We start from the raw sequence: 14245 nt of genomic DNA on the forward strand, positions 1-14245 counted from the left end.
ATATGGATCGACAAATGGTCAATTCGTGTTTATTTATAATTTACTTCCTTTATGATAAATACCTCAGATTATTATTATTATTATTATTTTTGCCTTTAATAAAAATTGTAAATTTCACGAATACTAAGGTAAAATGTTTGCCCATGAAATACAGTCACGAAAGTTGGTTTTCATCTTTGAAGTACATTTAAAAAAATGTTGTGACTATAAATTAAGTTATCGTTTGGCCTAAAATGTATTTATTTGAGTGATATCATGACATGCAAATTAAAGACAATAATTCACGGTGCTTTAAACTTTTTAGGGAGAAAAGGAGTGGACTTTGCAAAACTGGCCTATTTATTTATGGGATCACTGCTCCATAGTGACGCCTGGCGGCTGCGGGCTGCACAGCAGATGATTGCACCCAAAAAGAAAAACTTTATTTGGTCAGACAAATTACCCTTTTGAGAAAAAAAACTTGGCATAATGTGTAAAAACTGTAAATTATTAAATATACTTTATTATTATATAAGCAATATTCTTTCTTTCTGTTATGAAAACATGGTATTTTCTCCTTTTGGTCATGCAATTAGCACTCACCATACCACATAAGTCATTGTGTCTGCATAAGAAATAAAGTTTTGCACTGAAAATAGTTGAAATAATAGTTAGATTTACACTGCATCTGTTGTGTGTTGTATTCACGTGTTAAATGATGCCAAAGTTTCAGATAATGAGGTGAAGTCACAGTGAGCCAGCTGTACAAGCCATAAACTGTACAAGCTGAGTGGGACCAATCACAGCAGAGTGGGTGTGGCTGTGGGTGGAATAAATTAAAAACAGACCGTTTTGGAAAACCAAGCAAATACAGCTGAAATAGGTGTGGATTTTGGAAGTTGTGTGCGTTATTATGTGTAGCTGGTGTGTAGGTGTCCACTACTGAATACAAAGGGACAGAAATGAGCATAACAGGTCCCCTTTAAACATATGTTTCAGGTTTGATTCCATCCAACACGTCCACTGGTCAACTTTCAGCAAGATAATCCAGCTCATCACTCTCCTCTGGACACCTGGACGCCTCACAGGGCCGCACTGCTTCTGGTGGAAATAATGGCGGACATAATAAGAGGGACGAACTGATCAAGACAATGCAAGATGAAGACAAGATGTCCGTGTTGTTCTCACCTGAGGACTGTGGAGAAACTGACTGAAGTGATCCTACAGGAGAGAAGCATTCTTCTATGGTTTGGCCTCTAGAACCCGGTCCTGGTGCCACCCCCTTCTGAGGGGGACTAGGTGAGAGACCTGTTCTATTAGCAGTGTTGCTGGGACAGACATGAACGTCGTATTGGTCCTCAGAAGGCTCCCTGGACCAGGACTTATTGGACCTGGTTTGACTGTGGTATTGGTCTCTGGTGGGCGGGGACAAAGTTCTGGAGCGACGGTGGCTCCCAGTAGAAATGTCGTATTGTGAGAAACCTCGACTCTCGTCTGTTTCACACGGTCCCTCAAACGAAGAGGATGAGGGAGGGTGGAGGGATGAAGTAGGGAGAGGCATGGAGGAGAGAGGAGTACAGGGGGAAGAGGAGCTAAACGAGGATAGAGCAGGGGGGAGGGACAAGTGGGGCTTGTAGGTGTCCTCTAGCGGTCCCAGACTGGAAAACTGCTGGCTCAGCACCTTCACACTGCTGTCTGACGAGTGAGGTGGGCTAGGCAGGAGGTGGATGTCGCTCTTCTTCACCAGCTTTTGGATGTCCTGAAGTTTGTCAAACACTTCCGTCATAACCGGCCTCTTCTTGCACTTCCTGTCCAGACACTCACAGGCCAGCACTGCCATCTGCATGCTCCCTGCCGGCTCTGTGGCGCCCCCTGTTGAGTTACACATTATATCAGCACAAATCCATTCATTCATTCTCTATACCGCTTCTCCTCACTAAGGTTGCAAGTATGCTGGAGCCTATCCCAGCTGTTTTTGGGCGAGAGGCAGGGTACATCCTGCACTGGTGGCCAGCCAATCACAGGGCACATATAGACAAACAACCATTCACACTCACATTCATACCTATGGACAATTAACCTAACATGCATGCACACATGAGAACATGAAAACTCCACAAGCGGAGACCTGAAGACTAACCTTTGATGAGCCGCTTGTCCAACTGTTGCCTCCAGGCAGCTGCACAAGAAACATCTGGACCCTCCTGGACCTCCTGGACCAGGTCCTTCTGCAGAACCACGGAAATGTTGGTCAAAGTGTGTATATGTGTTCACACACGTGTATAGTATGAGTTCTAACCAGGTAAATATCTCCTGACTTCTTGTCTTTCTCCAGAGCTCGCCGACCAGTCAGTACCTCCAACAGCACCTGCAACACACACACACACACACACACACACACACACACACCAATACGTCCAAGTGCTAACTGGTTTAGACTTGTCTCCATGTCCTGATCATCTACGCTCAAGGCCACTCACCACTCCAAAGCTGTAGACGTCAACCGTCGTCCCGAGCTGTCCGTTCCTCACATATTCCTCAGGAAGATACGCCAGCGTTCCTCGTACCGTAGATGTGTAACCCACCGACCTCGTCTTAGACGCAGAGCGCCGCGAAGAGCTGGGATAAACAAAGCGAGCCAAGCCGAAGTCAGCCAGCTTGGCTACCAGGTGGCGGTCCAACAGGATGTTTGAACTGTAACAGGAAGTGGAAAAAGATACACGAGTTAAGTAATAATGATAAAGACATGGCCTGTTCTGTTTGTTTATAGGCTGAACCCCCCCACACCCCCATTCCCAAACCTAGTGACTCCCCTGATGAGGAATACTCCATTTTCCAACAGTGTGGAATGCAACATGTGTGTTGTGTACCTCTTGACGTCCCCGTGAATGACAGAGTTGTGTCCCTCTGGTGGATAGTGAAGGAACTGCAAGGCTGTTGATGCTTCAACAACAACCCTGACCCTCTGAGACCAGGTGAGGGCGCCAGACACCTAAAAACACACACAAGCAAACGTTAGTGTGCTTGTGCATGTGTGTGTGTGCTCTTCCCAATGTGTGTATTACACTGTGCAGCTGATCCTCCAGGGATCGGTTCTCCATGTAGCTGTAGATGAGACAAACACCTCTAGGTCCTTCACAGAAGCCCAGCAGGTCCACAATGTTTGGGTGTCTGAACCTTTTGAATCAAAGAGAGGAATTAAAAAAAGCTGAATGTAACAAGAGTGGGTCAGAAAACAAAGATTGATTTGTTGAAGAGTGAGAACTCTCACTTGGAGAGTTTTTCCACTTCGGTGTTGAAGCTCTCCTTCAGCACGGCAAAGTCCTGCAGACAGTCCTGTTGGCAGCAATAATCTAATTCAACATGATACATGCAGTAAAAAAGAAAACATCATATGAACATATATGTTGCACAATCAAAATGCATCATTTCGGTGTCCACAACAACAATAACAAATGTAACAGAAGACTACTGGTGTAGTCTGCTTTGTGATTTGCTGACCTCTTTCAGCCTCTTGACTGCACAGTCCGTATTCCTCAGGGACGCTCTGTACACGACTCCAAAGCCCCCCTCTCCCACCTGCAGGGCAGGAGAAAATCCCTCTGTCCCAGCATACACCTCTTCATATGACCAGCACATCACGCCGCAACCGCCATCGCCACACGCCACCACAGTGGGGCCCTAGAGAAGCCATATTTTTTATAGTATTCTTCTGATGGGTGACAGAATCTACCTGTGATGAGTGTTACTTATTAATGAGTGTAAATTCACCTGGGGGGGTACAGGTCGACTTGACTGCAAACTGGAAGGGGGTGGGGCAGGTATGGGTAGGGATCCTCCTCCTGCTCCTCCTTTATCTACTAAATGAACACAACACTTTTAATTATCCATCACAGGATTATTATTATTTTCCTTGTTGGTGCTTTGTTCAAATGTCTGTCCTGAGAGTAGGACAGTCCAGCGTCGGTGATTAGTTCTAATGTCCGTCATAACAATCAGATAATCCAGTGTCTGTGGTTAGTTCAAGTGTCTGTAAAAACAGTGGGACATGCTCGTGTCAGTGTCCATCACAACAATCCAATGTCGGTCGTGTCGGTGCTGAGTTCACATGCCTGTCATAATAGTAGGAGAGTCCAGTTTGAAATGTCCGTCATAACAATGGAACTGTCCAGTGTCTGTGGGAAGTTCAAGTGTTTGTAAATACAGTAGGACACGCTAGTGTCAGTGTTTAGTTCAAATGTCAGTCCTAACAGTAAGGCAGTCCAGTATCTGTGGTTAGATCAAATATAGCAGTTTAAGAGTCCGGCCTCAGTGGTTAGTTCAAGTGTCTGTCAAAACAGTGGGACAGTCCAGTGTCGATGGGAAGTTCAAGTGTTTGTAAAAACTGTAGAACAGGCCAGTGTCAGTGTTTAGTTCAAATATCAGTGCGAACAGTAGAATAGTCCAGTGTCAGTGCTGAGTTTAAATGTCTGTCATAACAGTAGGACAGTCCAGTGTCGATGGGAAGTTCAAGTGTTTGTAAAAACTGTAGGACAGGCCAGTGTCAGTGTTTAGTTCAAATATCAGTGCGAACAGTAGAATAGTCCAGTGTCAGTGCTGAGTTTAAATGTCTGTCATAACAGTAGGACAGTCCAGTGTCGATGGGAAGTTCAAGTGTTTGTAAAAACTGTAGAACAGGCCAGTGTCAGTGTTTAGTTCAAATATCAGTGCGAACAGTAGAATAGTCCAGTGTCAGTGCTGAGTTCAAATGTCTGTCATAACAGTAGGACAGTCCAGTGTCGATGGCAAGTTCAAGTGTTTGTAAAAACTGTAGAAAAGGCCAGTGTCAGTGTTTAGTTCAAATATCAGTGCGAACAGTAGAATAGTCCAGTGTCAGTGCTGAGTTCAAATGTCTCCCCAACAGTAGAACAGTTCAAATGTCTGTCATATCAATACATAGGACAGTCCAGTGTCAATGTTTAGTTCTAATGTCTGCCCAACAGTCGAACAGTTCAAATGCCTGTCATAACAGTAGGAGAGTCCACTATCTGGACTGAATAAAGTCGTTGTGGTTAGTTCAAGTGTCTGTCATAACAGTAAGACTGTGGTTCGTTCAAGTGTCTAGAATTACAGAAAAGGCAGTAATGGTAGCATTACCTTTAGTAATGTGGGTGTTCAGTGTGGGCAAGACCGCCACTGATTTGGGAGGGGGGTCGAAGCAAGAGAGAGTAAGAGGAGGCGAGGGTCGGCGAGGAGCAGCAGGAACAGGAGGAGGAGCAGGAGGTGGTGTCAAGCTGGATGACCCTGAAGACACAAAGTGTAAAAAAAAAAAAAGGATATTACAGATCGGACATCTTAAGAGGTCAGATATCAGAACATTGGTGCACCCACAGGCAAGGATGATGTCTCTGGGATGGAGAAGCTGGAGATGCTCCAGCAGGTCGAGCAACTCCCAGACACGGCCGTTCCTGTTGCCCCATTGGCTCATCACATAATCGGTCCGCCTCTCCTGCTTCTCAGCCAATCGCACGCTGACTTGGTCGACAAGTACCTCCGAGGCTACCATAGAAAAGTTCATTGAAAAATAAGTTTGATGTTGAAACCGAACTTGTTGTTTTACTAATTTTTATGTGGACAAAATGTCTACTTTCTGCTCTAACTATGTTAGTAAATATTAATTAAACGCAACAAAAGAATGATGTAACGGCTGAGAGGGTGGAAGGGATTCTCCCTTCCAGTTTCACGTTAGCACTTAGTCCGGTTGTGGCTCACCAAAGCGGGTCCAGTCCCAGTCTGACAGCCCATCCATGACCCGGCAGAACTCCCAAAGGACCGAAGGCGGCAGCTGGTACAAGAACTGTAGTCTGGCGTCTCCTCGTGACATTTTTTTTTTAAATGACACTTCAACTCTGGAGGAAGTTCCCTAACGCGGGGGAGCTAACAGGCTAACAAGCTAACGGCCCAACACACGCGGCACTGAGCCGCACCAACAGAACCGCTTACATCCGGACCCGGATCCCTCTGATGATTCATTGGCACTATCCTGTTCAGACTCGCAACATTCGAAGAGTGTCAATAGTTTCGATGGGCTGCTTCCGGACACGGCGTTTACGAGGGGTGGGCGGTTCCATTCAAGTAGCTAAGACATTGATACAAGGGTGGTATTGGGTCGATACTAACTCACTGAGATCGATGTTTATATCTTCTCTTCAATTTTTATTTTCACAAATATATGTGATTGTATTCATATTGTGACATTGACGTTATTCTAGTTGGTATATATTGTTACATTGTTCACAAAATGTGGTTGCTGACTATATATATTATATCTTTGTTTGCCAAAAATATGTGTCCTATGTTTTATTCTGATTAGTATTATCAAGAAATTATCAATAATAAAAAAAAACACAAATTCATGTGTTATCGTACCGATACCAAAATGTCTGTATCGTCCCCACGTAGTATCTATCGGAACCAACATACTGTATCAAGAACAGCTTCCGCTTGGAGATCTTCAAAAATAAAAGTTTTTCCCCAAACTGAAATAAAGTGAACAACGTACACCGTCCATCCATCTTACATAAATGACAATTCATCATAATTACATTATGAATATTACTATGATTATTAAAATTTGAAACGTTATATTCTCTATATACTCTTCCTCCCAGTCTGACCCCAAGTCAACATATCGCGAGATCTCAGAACGCCTGCGCGTCTCAGTCTTCTTTCAAATATCGCGATGTTTGCTAGCTGACGGTGGTTGGAAAAGGACTCGGAGGGGGCGGGGTGCAGCAGAGATGTTTGGAGGCTTTTTTTAATATAAAATTATTTATTTAAATAAAAATGGCTGCCGTAGAGAGCGATGAGGAGAGAATGTAAGTAAGGTTTTTTTTATATTTCATCTTCCGCGAAAGCGTCGCTGTCTTTGGCCGCCTCCGCCATCTTTCTGTCGTCTTTTTATTTCACCTCAAAGTGCGATCATTTTTCCACCGGCCTCTCTCCGAGGAGCGGGCTTTAGCGGGAATACGTCACCAACTTCCAGCTCAGTCCCGACTTTAGCGGTTCAAGCCGTTCCGTACGTTAGCTCAGCCCGCTTCTGGTTACGCGCTCTCCCGCCGAGCTGCGCCGACTTCCACGCACACCCGCTGGAGGTCGGCCCGGGGGGTTCAGCGTTGCTGTGCCCGCCTGCCGGGCTTCATCCGCCAGAACACAGCCGTGTTAGCGGGCAGGTGGCTAGCAGCCTGCTAACTCGTCGTTAAGCAAACACTTGAGTGTTTTCATGGCAGCGAGTGTTTATTATTGCACCTATTCATGAACTTGTTTACTTCCCGTTACGTGCCCCCAACACTCAAGTCAACATCCTCCGCCCAGGTGCTGCTGAGCCAGGCAGCACATATCCCACATGTTGTCAGGACTGAAACTTGCACACTGACAGCTGATTGACCACCTTATAAAGCTGCGAACAGTCTGTTCCTGTCCTCTCCCGGTGGCCCATTTTGCCCTGCAGCACACTTCCTGTTCCTGTGGCTGCTCCTTCGGAGAGCTTCATCATCCTCAATTAAAATCAAGCCGATATTGTGGAAAACCAGAAGTCGTAAAATAGAAAATGAAACCAAAATATTCAGGTACGGCACTCAAGTTGTCCAAAACGTCACAGTTCAAACCGCTATAACGAATTACGTCAGCGTAAACTCTTTGACACTACTAACACTGCTTCACTTCTTTTTACACTTGTAAGACAATTAAGAATTGGCAAATGTGACTTCAAATATGGCCGCACTGATGGATTTGGGAGTGGTAAACACTACTCATAGTTCATAGTTAATAAAACTTTAGGTGGGCGTGTGACCAATCACAGCGGAGTGGGCGTGCCCGGAGGGTGGGCTGTGGGTGTCGTAAATCAAAACAGACCATTTTGGCGGGAAGCACAAATCCATAGAAATACAGCTGGAATAGGTGCAGATTCTGGAAGATCTCGAAAGTTTTCTGTGCTGGTTATTGTATGTAGCTGCTCTATAGGAGTCCACAACTCAATACAAAGAGTTTAAAAATGAGCATAAGAGATCCCCAAATGTGCTCTCTTTTATTGAAAAGTTGCATCATCACGGAAAAACATAAAAAAAACGTATAAATCCGTCTTTGGGAGTGAGCGGTCGGATTGAATAAAACATATAAATACATCTTTGGTTGCAAATACGACAAAATTTGCGTCCTCCTGCTGCGTCTCAAAGAGCGGAAACTTGGGCATGTGGCTGCTTAAAGTGTGAACATGCATCAGAATCTGCCGCAGCACATTGAGATATCACTTCCTGTTGTACCTCTCACGGTTTCACTAAACAGTCTGCCGCCTTGTTTATGCACGTGCTGGTGGATTCAGGGACAGCGTGGAAAAATGCATGTAGCAGCAAGGCATCTAGGAATGCTTGATGGTAAACTTCTATTTCGTGTTGGACTGGAAACCGGTAAAACTGTCCATTGATTTGGACTGTAGATGTTTTCTGAGGGGGGCTGCACGGCGGACGAGTGGTTAGCTAGGAGACCCGAGTTCAATCCCGCCCTCGGCTATCTCTGTGTGGAGTTTGCATGTTCTCCCCGTGCATGCGTGGGTTTTCTCTGGGTACTCCGGTTTCCTCCCACATTCCAAAAACATGCTAGGTTAATTAGCGACTCCAAATTGTCCATAGGTATGAATGTGAGTGTGAATGGTTGTTTGTCTATATGTGCCCTGTGATTGGCTGGCCACCAGTCCAGGGTGTACCCCGCCTCTCACCTGAAGATAGCTGGGATAGGCTCCAGCACCCCCGCGACCCAAAACAAATCCAAAACAATTGAGAGGTCACAATCCAAATTTAAAGAGGACCTATTATGCTCATTTTGTGTTGTGATCTCCTATAGAGCAGCTACACACAATAACCAGCACATAAAACTTTTTTTTAGATTTTCCAGAATCTACACCTATTCCAGCTGTATTTCCTTTAATTTGTGCTTCCTGCCAAAATTGTCTGTTTTAATTTATTCCACTCATGCTGTGATTGGTCACACGCCCAAACTGCTTCCTAACTATGAACCATATAAGGAAGTTCGCCCTTCTGTGACATCACAAAGGGACAGTTTTACCACGCCTTCAGAAACCGAGCGTTTTTGAGCCATCCCAAACTTCTTTCAGGGCATGGTTTAACACAAGAATACTACATTGTAACTACTTTTATAGGTCAGAAAAGTGGAAAAAAAGCATAATAGGTCCCCTTTAAGGTAGAAGGGGAAGTGCTAAAAAGTGTAAAAAGAAGCAAAGCAGTGCTACAAGTATGACTACGGCTTACTTTTTGTAAAGTTATTTTCTTGTTTTGTTTCCAGCTTGATGCCCTCTGAACAAAAATGCAAAGTACATCATCAGCAAGAGTTGATTTGAGGTGACTTGCACCGCCATGATGTCTTGAGTGATGTCATGTGTTTTCCCCCAGAGAGGAGGGCCAAGAGGAGCGTCCGCAAAGAGAACAGTCCCACGGCAAGACCAAGAAGCTGCACAAGGAACGCTGCCATGTTGAGCAAGTTGAGCAACACACCTCAGTGAGTGAAGGCTCAGCCAGCCATTGAATTGTCACCTTCTTCTTTTCCGATCCGATACCGTCATCGCAGTTGTGAATATTAGCCAGTATCGATGTCAATACAATATCTTTTTATTACTTATTTTGTATCCAAAATCCAAAAGTTTTATCCACAATGTATTGGCTAGTGTGGCTAGGTATAATATAGCAAGGCTCAAGGTGCTCAATAAAGCGTTTAATCCTTACTTTACTCAACACCAACAGGAGCTGGTCATCTTTTTTTATAGTGAATGACTTCCTGTTGTTCCATGGGAGTTTCCCATGTGATTCCGATTCCAATGCACAATGACTTTAGTTGTATTAAGCATCCTCGGTTCTTTGCCACCGTGGAAACTTTTTCATGACACTCAGCTGCAACATTTTTTTCGGACTTTTAATAAACGATGTAGTCTGCTGATATCGCACCCCAAACATTACATTGTTTCATGTCATTGTCTGTCTGGCAGGCATCAGAGCCCGTGGCCGGGCCCTCGCAGGAATCAGATACGCAACCGGAGGCGGAGTCTGTGGGGTCTCCCAGGCAGCGGCGCTCCGTCATTCGAGATCGCGGACCGCTATACGACGACCCTTCGCTGCCTGCCGGCTGGACCCGCAAGCTGAAGCAGAGGAAGTCCGGACGCTCAGCGGGGAAGTTTGACGTGTACCTGATCAAGTAAGATGACCTTTCTCCTTGCTGCGGCCATCTTTGTTTGTTTGTGCGATGACCTGTTGCTGTTGCGGTCAAGCTCGGAGGGAAAGGCTTTCCGCTCCAAGGTGGAGCTCATCGCTTACTTCCAGAAGGTCGGGGACACCACCACTGACCCTAATGATTTCGACTTCACTGTGACTGGTCGTGGGAGCCCGTCCCGCCGAGAGAAGAAGCCCCCCAAGACAACAAAAGCGGCCAAACCATCCGGTCGAGGTCGTGGCAGGCCCAAAGGTATACTACGTATGTTTATGGACGCCATAGGACTTTGCTGACGTGTTTCCTGTTTGGCGTTTAGGCAGCGGGAAGATGCGGCAGGCGACAGAGGGCGTGGCCATGAAGCGCGTGGTTGAGAAATCTCCAGGTAAACTATTGGTCAAGATGCCCTACAGCAAGGCGGAGTCCACCAGTGGGACCACGCCCACCCCTTCAAAGGTGCGACCATGTGGCGTTCTCTATCACACCAGGATGTTGTTAGCATGTAGCTTTTTTGTCATCTGTTTGTGAAAGATGGTGTTACTTTTGGGTGCGGTTACTGCCTTCCAGGTGTCATCACCTGCGTTACCGTCAATCAAGTCTCGTCCGGGCAGGAAGAGGAAGTCGGAACAGGATCTCCCTGCCGCTCCACAAACGACCCCTAAGAAACGGGGCAGGAAACCAGCATCGGTTTCAACGGTGTCGGCGGTTGCTGCGTCGTCTTCCTCGTCAGCATCGACCTCTGCTATGTCAACATCAGGGGGCTACGCCGCTGCTGCCATCATGGCCGCCGAGGCAAAGCGCAGAGCCACCAAGGAGTCTTCCAGCAAACCTGTTGTCCAGGAAACAGCCCTGCCAATCAAAAAACGAAAAACGAGAGAAACGATTGAGGAAAGGGAGAGCGTTCCTACCCCGGGATCTAGCACAGCAGAACCAGGAAGGATGGAGACTGTTCCAAAGGAACCCACACAGACTTCCCACCAGGCTTCTTTGGAGCAGGGCCAATCCCAATCCCAGAAGCAGCCCCCTGCTTCCCAGGAAAGTTCCTCACATGCACATAAGACGCACAAAGGGAGGAAGCACAAGGAGAAGAGCGCAGCAGCGGAAAGTGGCGAGGAGGAAGTGAGCGAGGACACTGGAGAAAAGGGAGGAAGAGGAGGAAGGAGTAGCAGCAGTAGAAGTAGCACCAGTCCTTCCAAAAGCCACAAGAGGAAGGAGCGCTCCCCACACAAACACCACCATCACCACCACCACCATCATCACCATCACCACCATCGCCACCAACAGACCTCTGCGGATCACCGTCATCCTGCATCCGGAGGCTCCGCCCAGTCCAAACCTAAAACTGACACACCGCACCCAGCTCCTTCCAAACCTGTCCAACAATCACCCCCACCGCCCCTTCCCTGTCCCGTCCAGACCCAGCAGTCCCCAGGACATTCCCAGTCCCAAGTCCCAACAAGTCAGCCACGCCCCCAGAAAGCACCACCACCCTCAGTCCAACACAGACCTCAGCTTCCGGCGCCGCATATTCTGCCCGTATCACACCTTCCAAAGGTTCCTCTCCCCCAGACACGGAATCCAAAGCCGCAGAGCCAGTCCTCCGTAACGGTCCAACCTCAACCCAGACCCCCCTTTCAGACTCAATTCCAAATTCAGACCAGGACCCCCGCCACAGCGCAAGCTCACCTTCAACAACAGTCCGTCTCCAGGCCGCCCTCACAGACTCAGCTTCAATCACAGATGAGACCCCCCTCGCAACACCAACTACACTACGCTAGGCCCCCGCAGGCCCACGCACCGCCACATTTTCAGCAGATTCAACCACGTCCCCCCAGGCCCCACACACCCCCGCAACAACCGTCTCTCAGACCGCCCGGTAGGTCCCGCCTGGTGGTGCCAGCTCCGCAGAGCGAGCAGCCTCAAGACCTGAGCACCACAACCGCAACACTCGCTCGCAGCATGGAGGGGGGTCCCAGAACGGAAAGAAGACCTGAACCAGGACTTGTTTCGGAAAGCAAAGACTCTATCGAGGGCTCAAACAGCACCGCCAGGCCCCACAGCTCCATCCGGGCCGATCCCACCGCAGGATCGGGGGCAGCGGAGCTCAGAGACATTGTCCCCCAGTCGGCTGTTCCTTGTCCCAGTCGGGAGGAAACTGTTGAGTCTCGGACTGCTGTCAGCGAAAGGGTCAGCTGATGGGAGCGGTCACGTTAGACGAGTGGAACCGCTCTGTTATTATGGACTGAGATGGTACCAGTGAGGGCTCTTCCTCCATCTTTGTGCACTGTTGTTCCACCGAACAACCTTTTTCTCTGAGCGCCGAGCTAGCACTGACAGACGACCCAGGAGAAGAACGCATGGTGTCATTTTGTAGGAAAAAAACAAAAGGAAAACTTAGACTGAAAGGGTGTGTGCATGTGTGTGTGTGTGTGTGTGTGTGTGCGCGTGCGCGAGTGTGTGTCCATAATCAAAAGGCAGCTGTTGCGTTTCGCCACTCTTGGCAGGTAAAGGGGGGAGCAGTTTGGAACTAAAAACAAACGCCTAATTACGCATTAGTCCGAATGCAGCGTCATTTTGCGGAAAACATAACCTTTTTTTTTTTTTTAATGTATTTTATTTTCTATTTTGATAGTTTTATTGTTTTGTCTTCACAGCTTTAAAGTTTGATGTCATGGACTGACGCTCCCGAGCACGCCACCGTGCTGCTGACTGACATCCTTATTTAAGATGAATGACTTCCTGTTTTCCACAGTGCGCCCTACTGGTAGCCAACATATCGATACTTATGGCGAGAACACACAAATATGAGGTCCGGACTTTATTTTAAAAGACAAGCTGATATGTTATGGAATATTGCGGACTGACTCCCATGTTTGGGAAAATCATGTTAAGACCTTCTTCCGTCTTGGTTGTGTTTTTATTATCAACGTAGCGTAGCTTCTTCACCTTAATTCCGGTGGGCTCGTCATCACTGTACTGTGACAACTTCCTTTGTCTTGAATGTTCTGGAACGTTCCCTGGAAGACTAGCAGGCAGAGGTCCAACACAAGACGTTCCGAATGAGCCAAGCGTGACCGTATAAAACCAGTTTGGATGTTTGCAGTGGGACATTCCGTGTTGCTAAGCACATTATAGTGTGATTTTAGGAAGAAAGACGTGGACAACGATTAGCCGGATCTGAGCAGTCATGGTGGAAAAGTTGTCTTCCGGGTTTATTTACGATTTTCTCTGTCGGTGGATTTGTTGTGATTGGTCAGAACGCAGGTCATACTTTCATTTGGAATATCTTTTTGATGACTTTTACCACATTTGTTTCTGTACTGGCGGCACGGTGGACAAGTGGTTAGCGCGCAGACCTCACAGCTAGGAGACCAAGGTTCAATTCCACCCTCGGCCATCTCTGTGTGGAGTTTGCATGTTCTCCCCGTGCATTCGGGTACTCCGGTTTCCTCCCACATTCCAAAAAAAACATGCTAGGTTAATTGGCGACTCCAAATTGTCCATAGGTATGAATGTGAGTGTGAATGGTTGTTTGTCTATATGTGCCCTGTGATTGGCTGGCGACCAGTCCAGGGTCGCCTGAAGACAGCTGGGATAGGCTCCAGCACCCCCGCGACCCTCGTGAGGAAAAAGCGGTAGAAAATGAATGAATGAATGAATATGTGTTTCATCCGGGATATGTCCTCTGGGATACGTTGTTGTGGTCCACCACCAAACAAGTGGTGACGGTTCACAGACTGGGAAAGTTAAAACAGCAAAGCCAATGATGAAGTGTTGTCATGAAGTAAACAAAACATCATGTTTTTATCCATAGTTGATCCCGAATTTTCCACCGACTTTATTTGCGGCACAGAATGACGGAACAGGAAGTTAATAACCGACGACTGACATCAATCAAGTCAAACATCCAGACATATTTCTGAACTTGCGAAATCAAAATACAAACAATCACTCGGTATTTGTCAGGTTCCATCCGGGGCATTCCGCTATCCTGACAGTTATAGGAGGCGGCAAG

The 14245-nt window shown here is 47.0% G+C and overlaps 2 protein-coding genes across 4 annotated transcripts; one reads left to right on the forward strand and one right to left on the reverse strand.

Annotated features, from left to right (window-relative positions):
• Nucleotides 1-183: 183 nt before the first annotated feature.
• irak1 (interleukin-1 receptor-associated kinase 1) lies at nt 184-6104 on the reverse strand. 3 transcript variants are annotated; one of them, XM_078797630.1, is made up of 13 exons: nt 5731-6104; nt 5350-5517; nt 5116-5262; nt 3751-3839; nt 3481-3660; nt 3251-3315; nt 3045-3156; nt 2850-2971; nt 2460-2673; nt 2279-2347; nt 2120-2207; nt 1168-1851; nt 184-1077 (listed from the first exon to the last, which is right to left on the reverse strand). In XM_078797630.1, the coding sequence occupies exons 1-13, from the start codon at nt 5840-5842 to the stop codon at nt 1007-1009; spliced, it is 2121 nt and encodes a 706-aa protein (XP_078653756.1). In that variant the 5' UTR covers nt 5843-6104; the 3' UTR covers nt 184-1006. The 3 variants fall into 3 exon arrangements, with proteins under 3 accessions (XP_078653756.1, XP_057939978.2, XP_057939977.2); XM_058083995.2 differs by having other exon boundaries at nt 204-1080; nt 3751-3836; nt 5731-6103; XM_058083994.2 differs by having other exon boundaries at nt 204-1080; nt 5731-6102.
• A 611-nt stretch (nt 6105-6715) lies between these two features.
• On the forward strand, nt 6716-12427 carry mecp2 (methyl CpG binding protein 2). The gene is made up of 6 exons (XM_058083993.2): nt 6716-6836; nt 9423-9528; nt 10013-10218; nt 10292-10485; nt 10550-10686; nt 10798-12427. Exons 1-6 carry the CDS (start codon nt 6805-6807, stop codon nt 12424-12426), a joined length of 2304 nt encoding a protein of 767 aa, XP_057939976.2. The 5' UTR covers nt 6716-6804; the 3' UTR covers nt 12427.
• The last annotated feature ends 1818 nt before the right edge of the window (nt 12428-14245 follow it).

Source organism: Doryrhamphus excisus, linkage group LG17 (genome assembly GCF_037039965.1).
Source record: "Doryrhamphus excisus strain RoL-2023G ecotype Guam linkage group LG17, RoL_Dexc_Guam_v1.1, whole genome shotgun sequence".
Classification (NCBI taxonomy): domain Eukaryota; kingdom Metazoa; phylum Chordata; class Actinopteri; order Syngnathiformes; family Syngnathidae; genus Doryrhamphus; species Doryrhamphus excisus.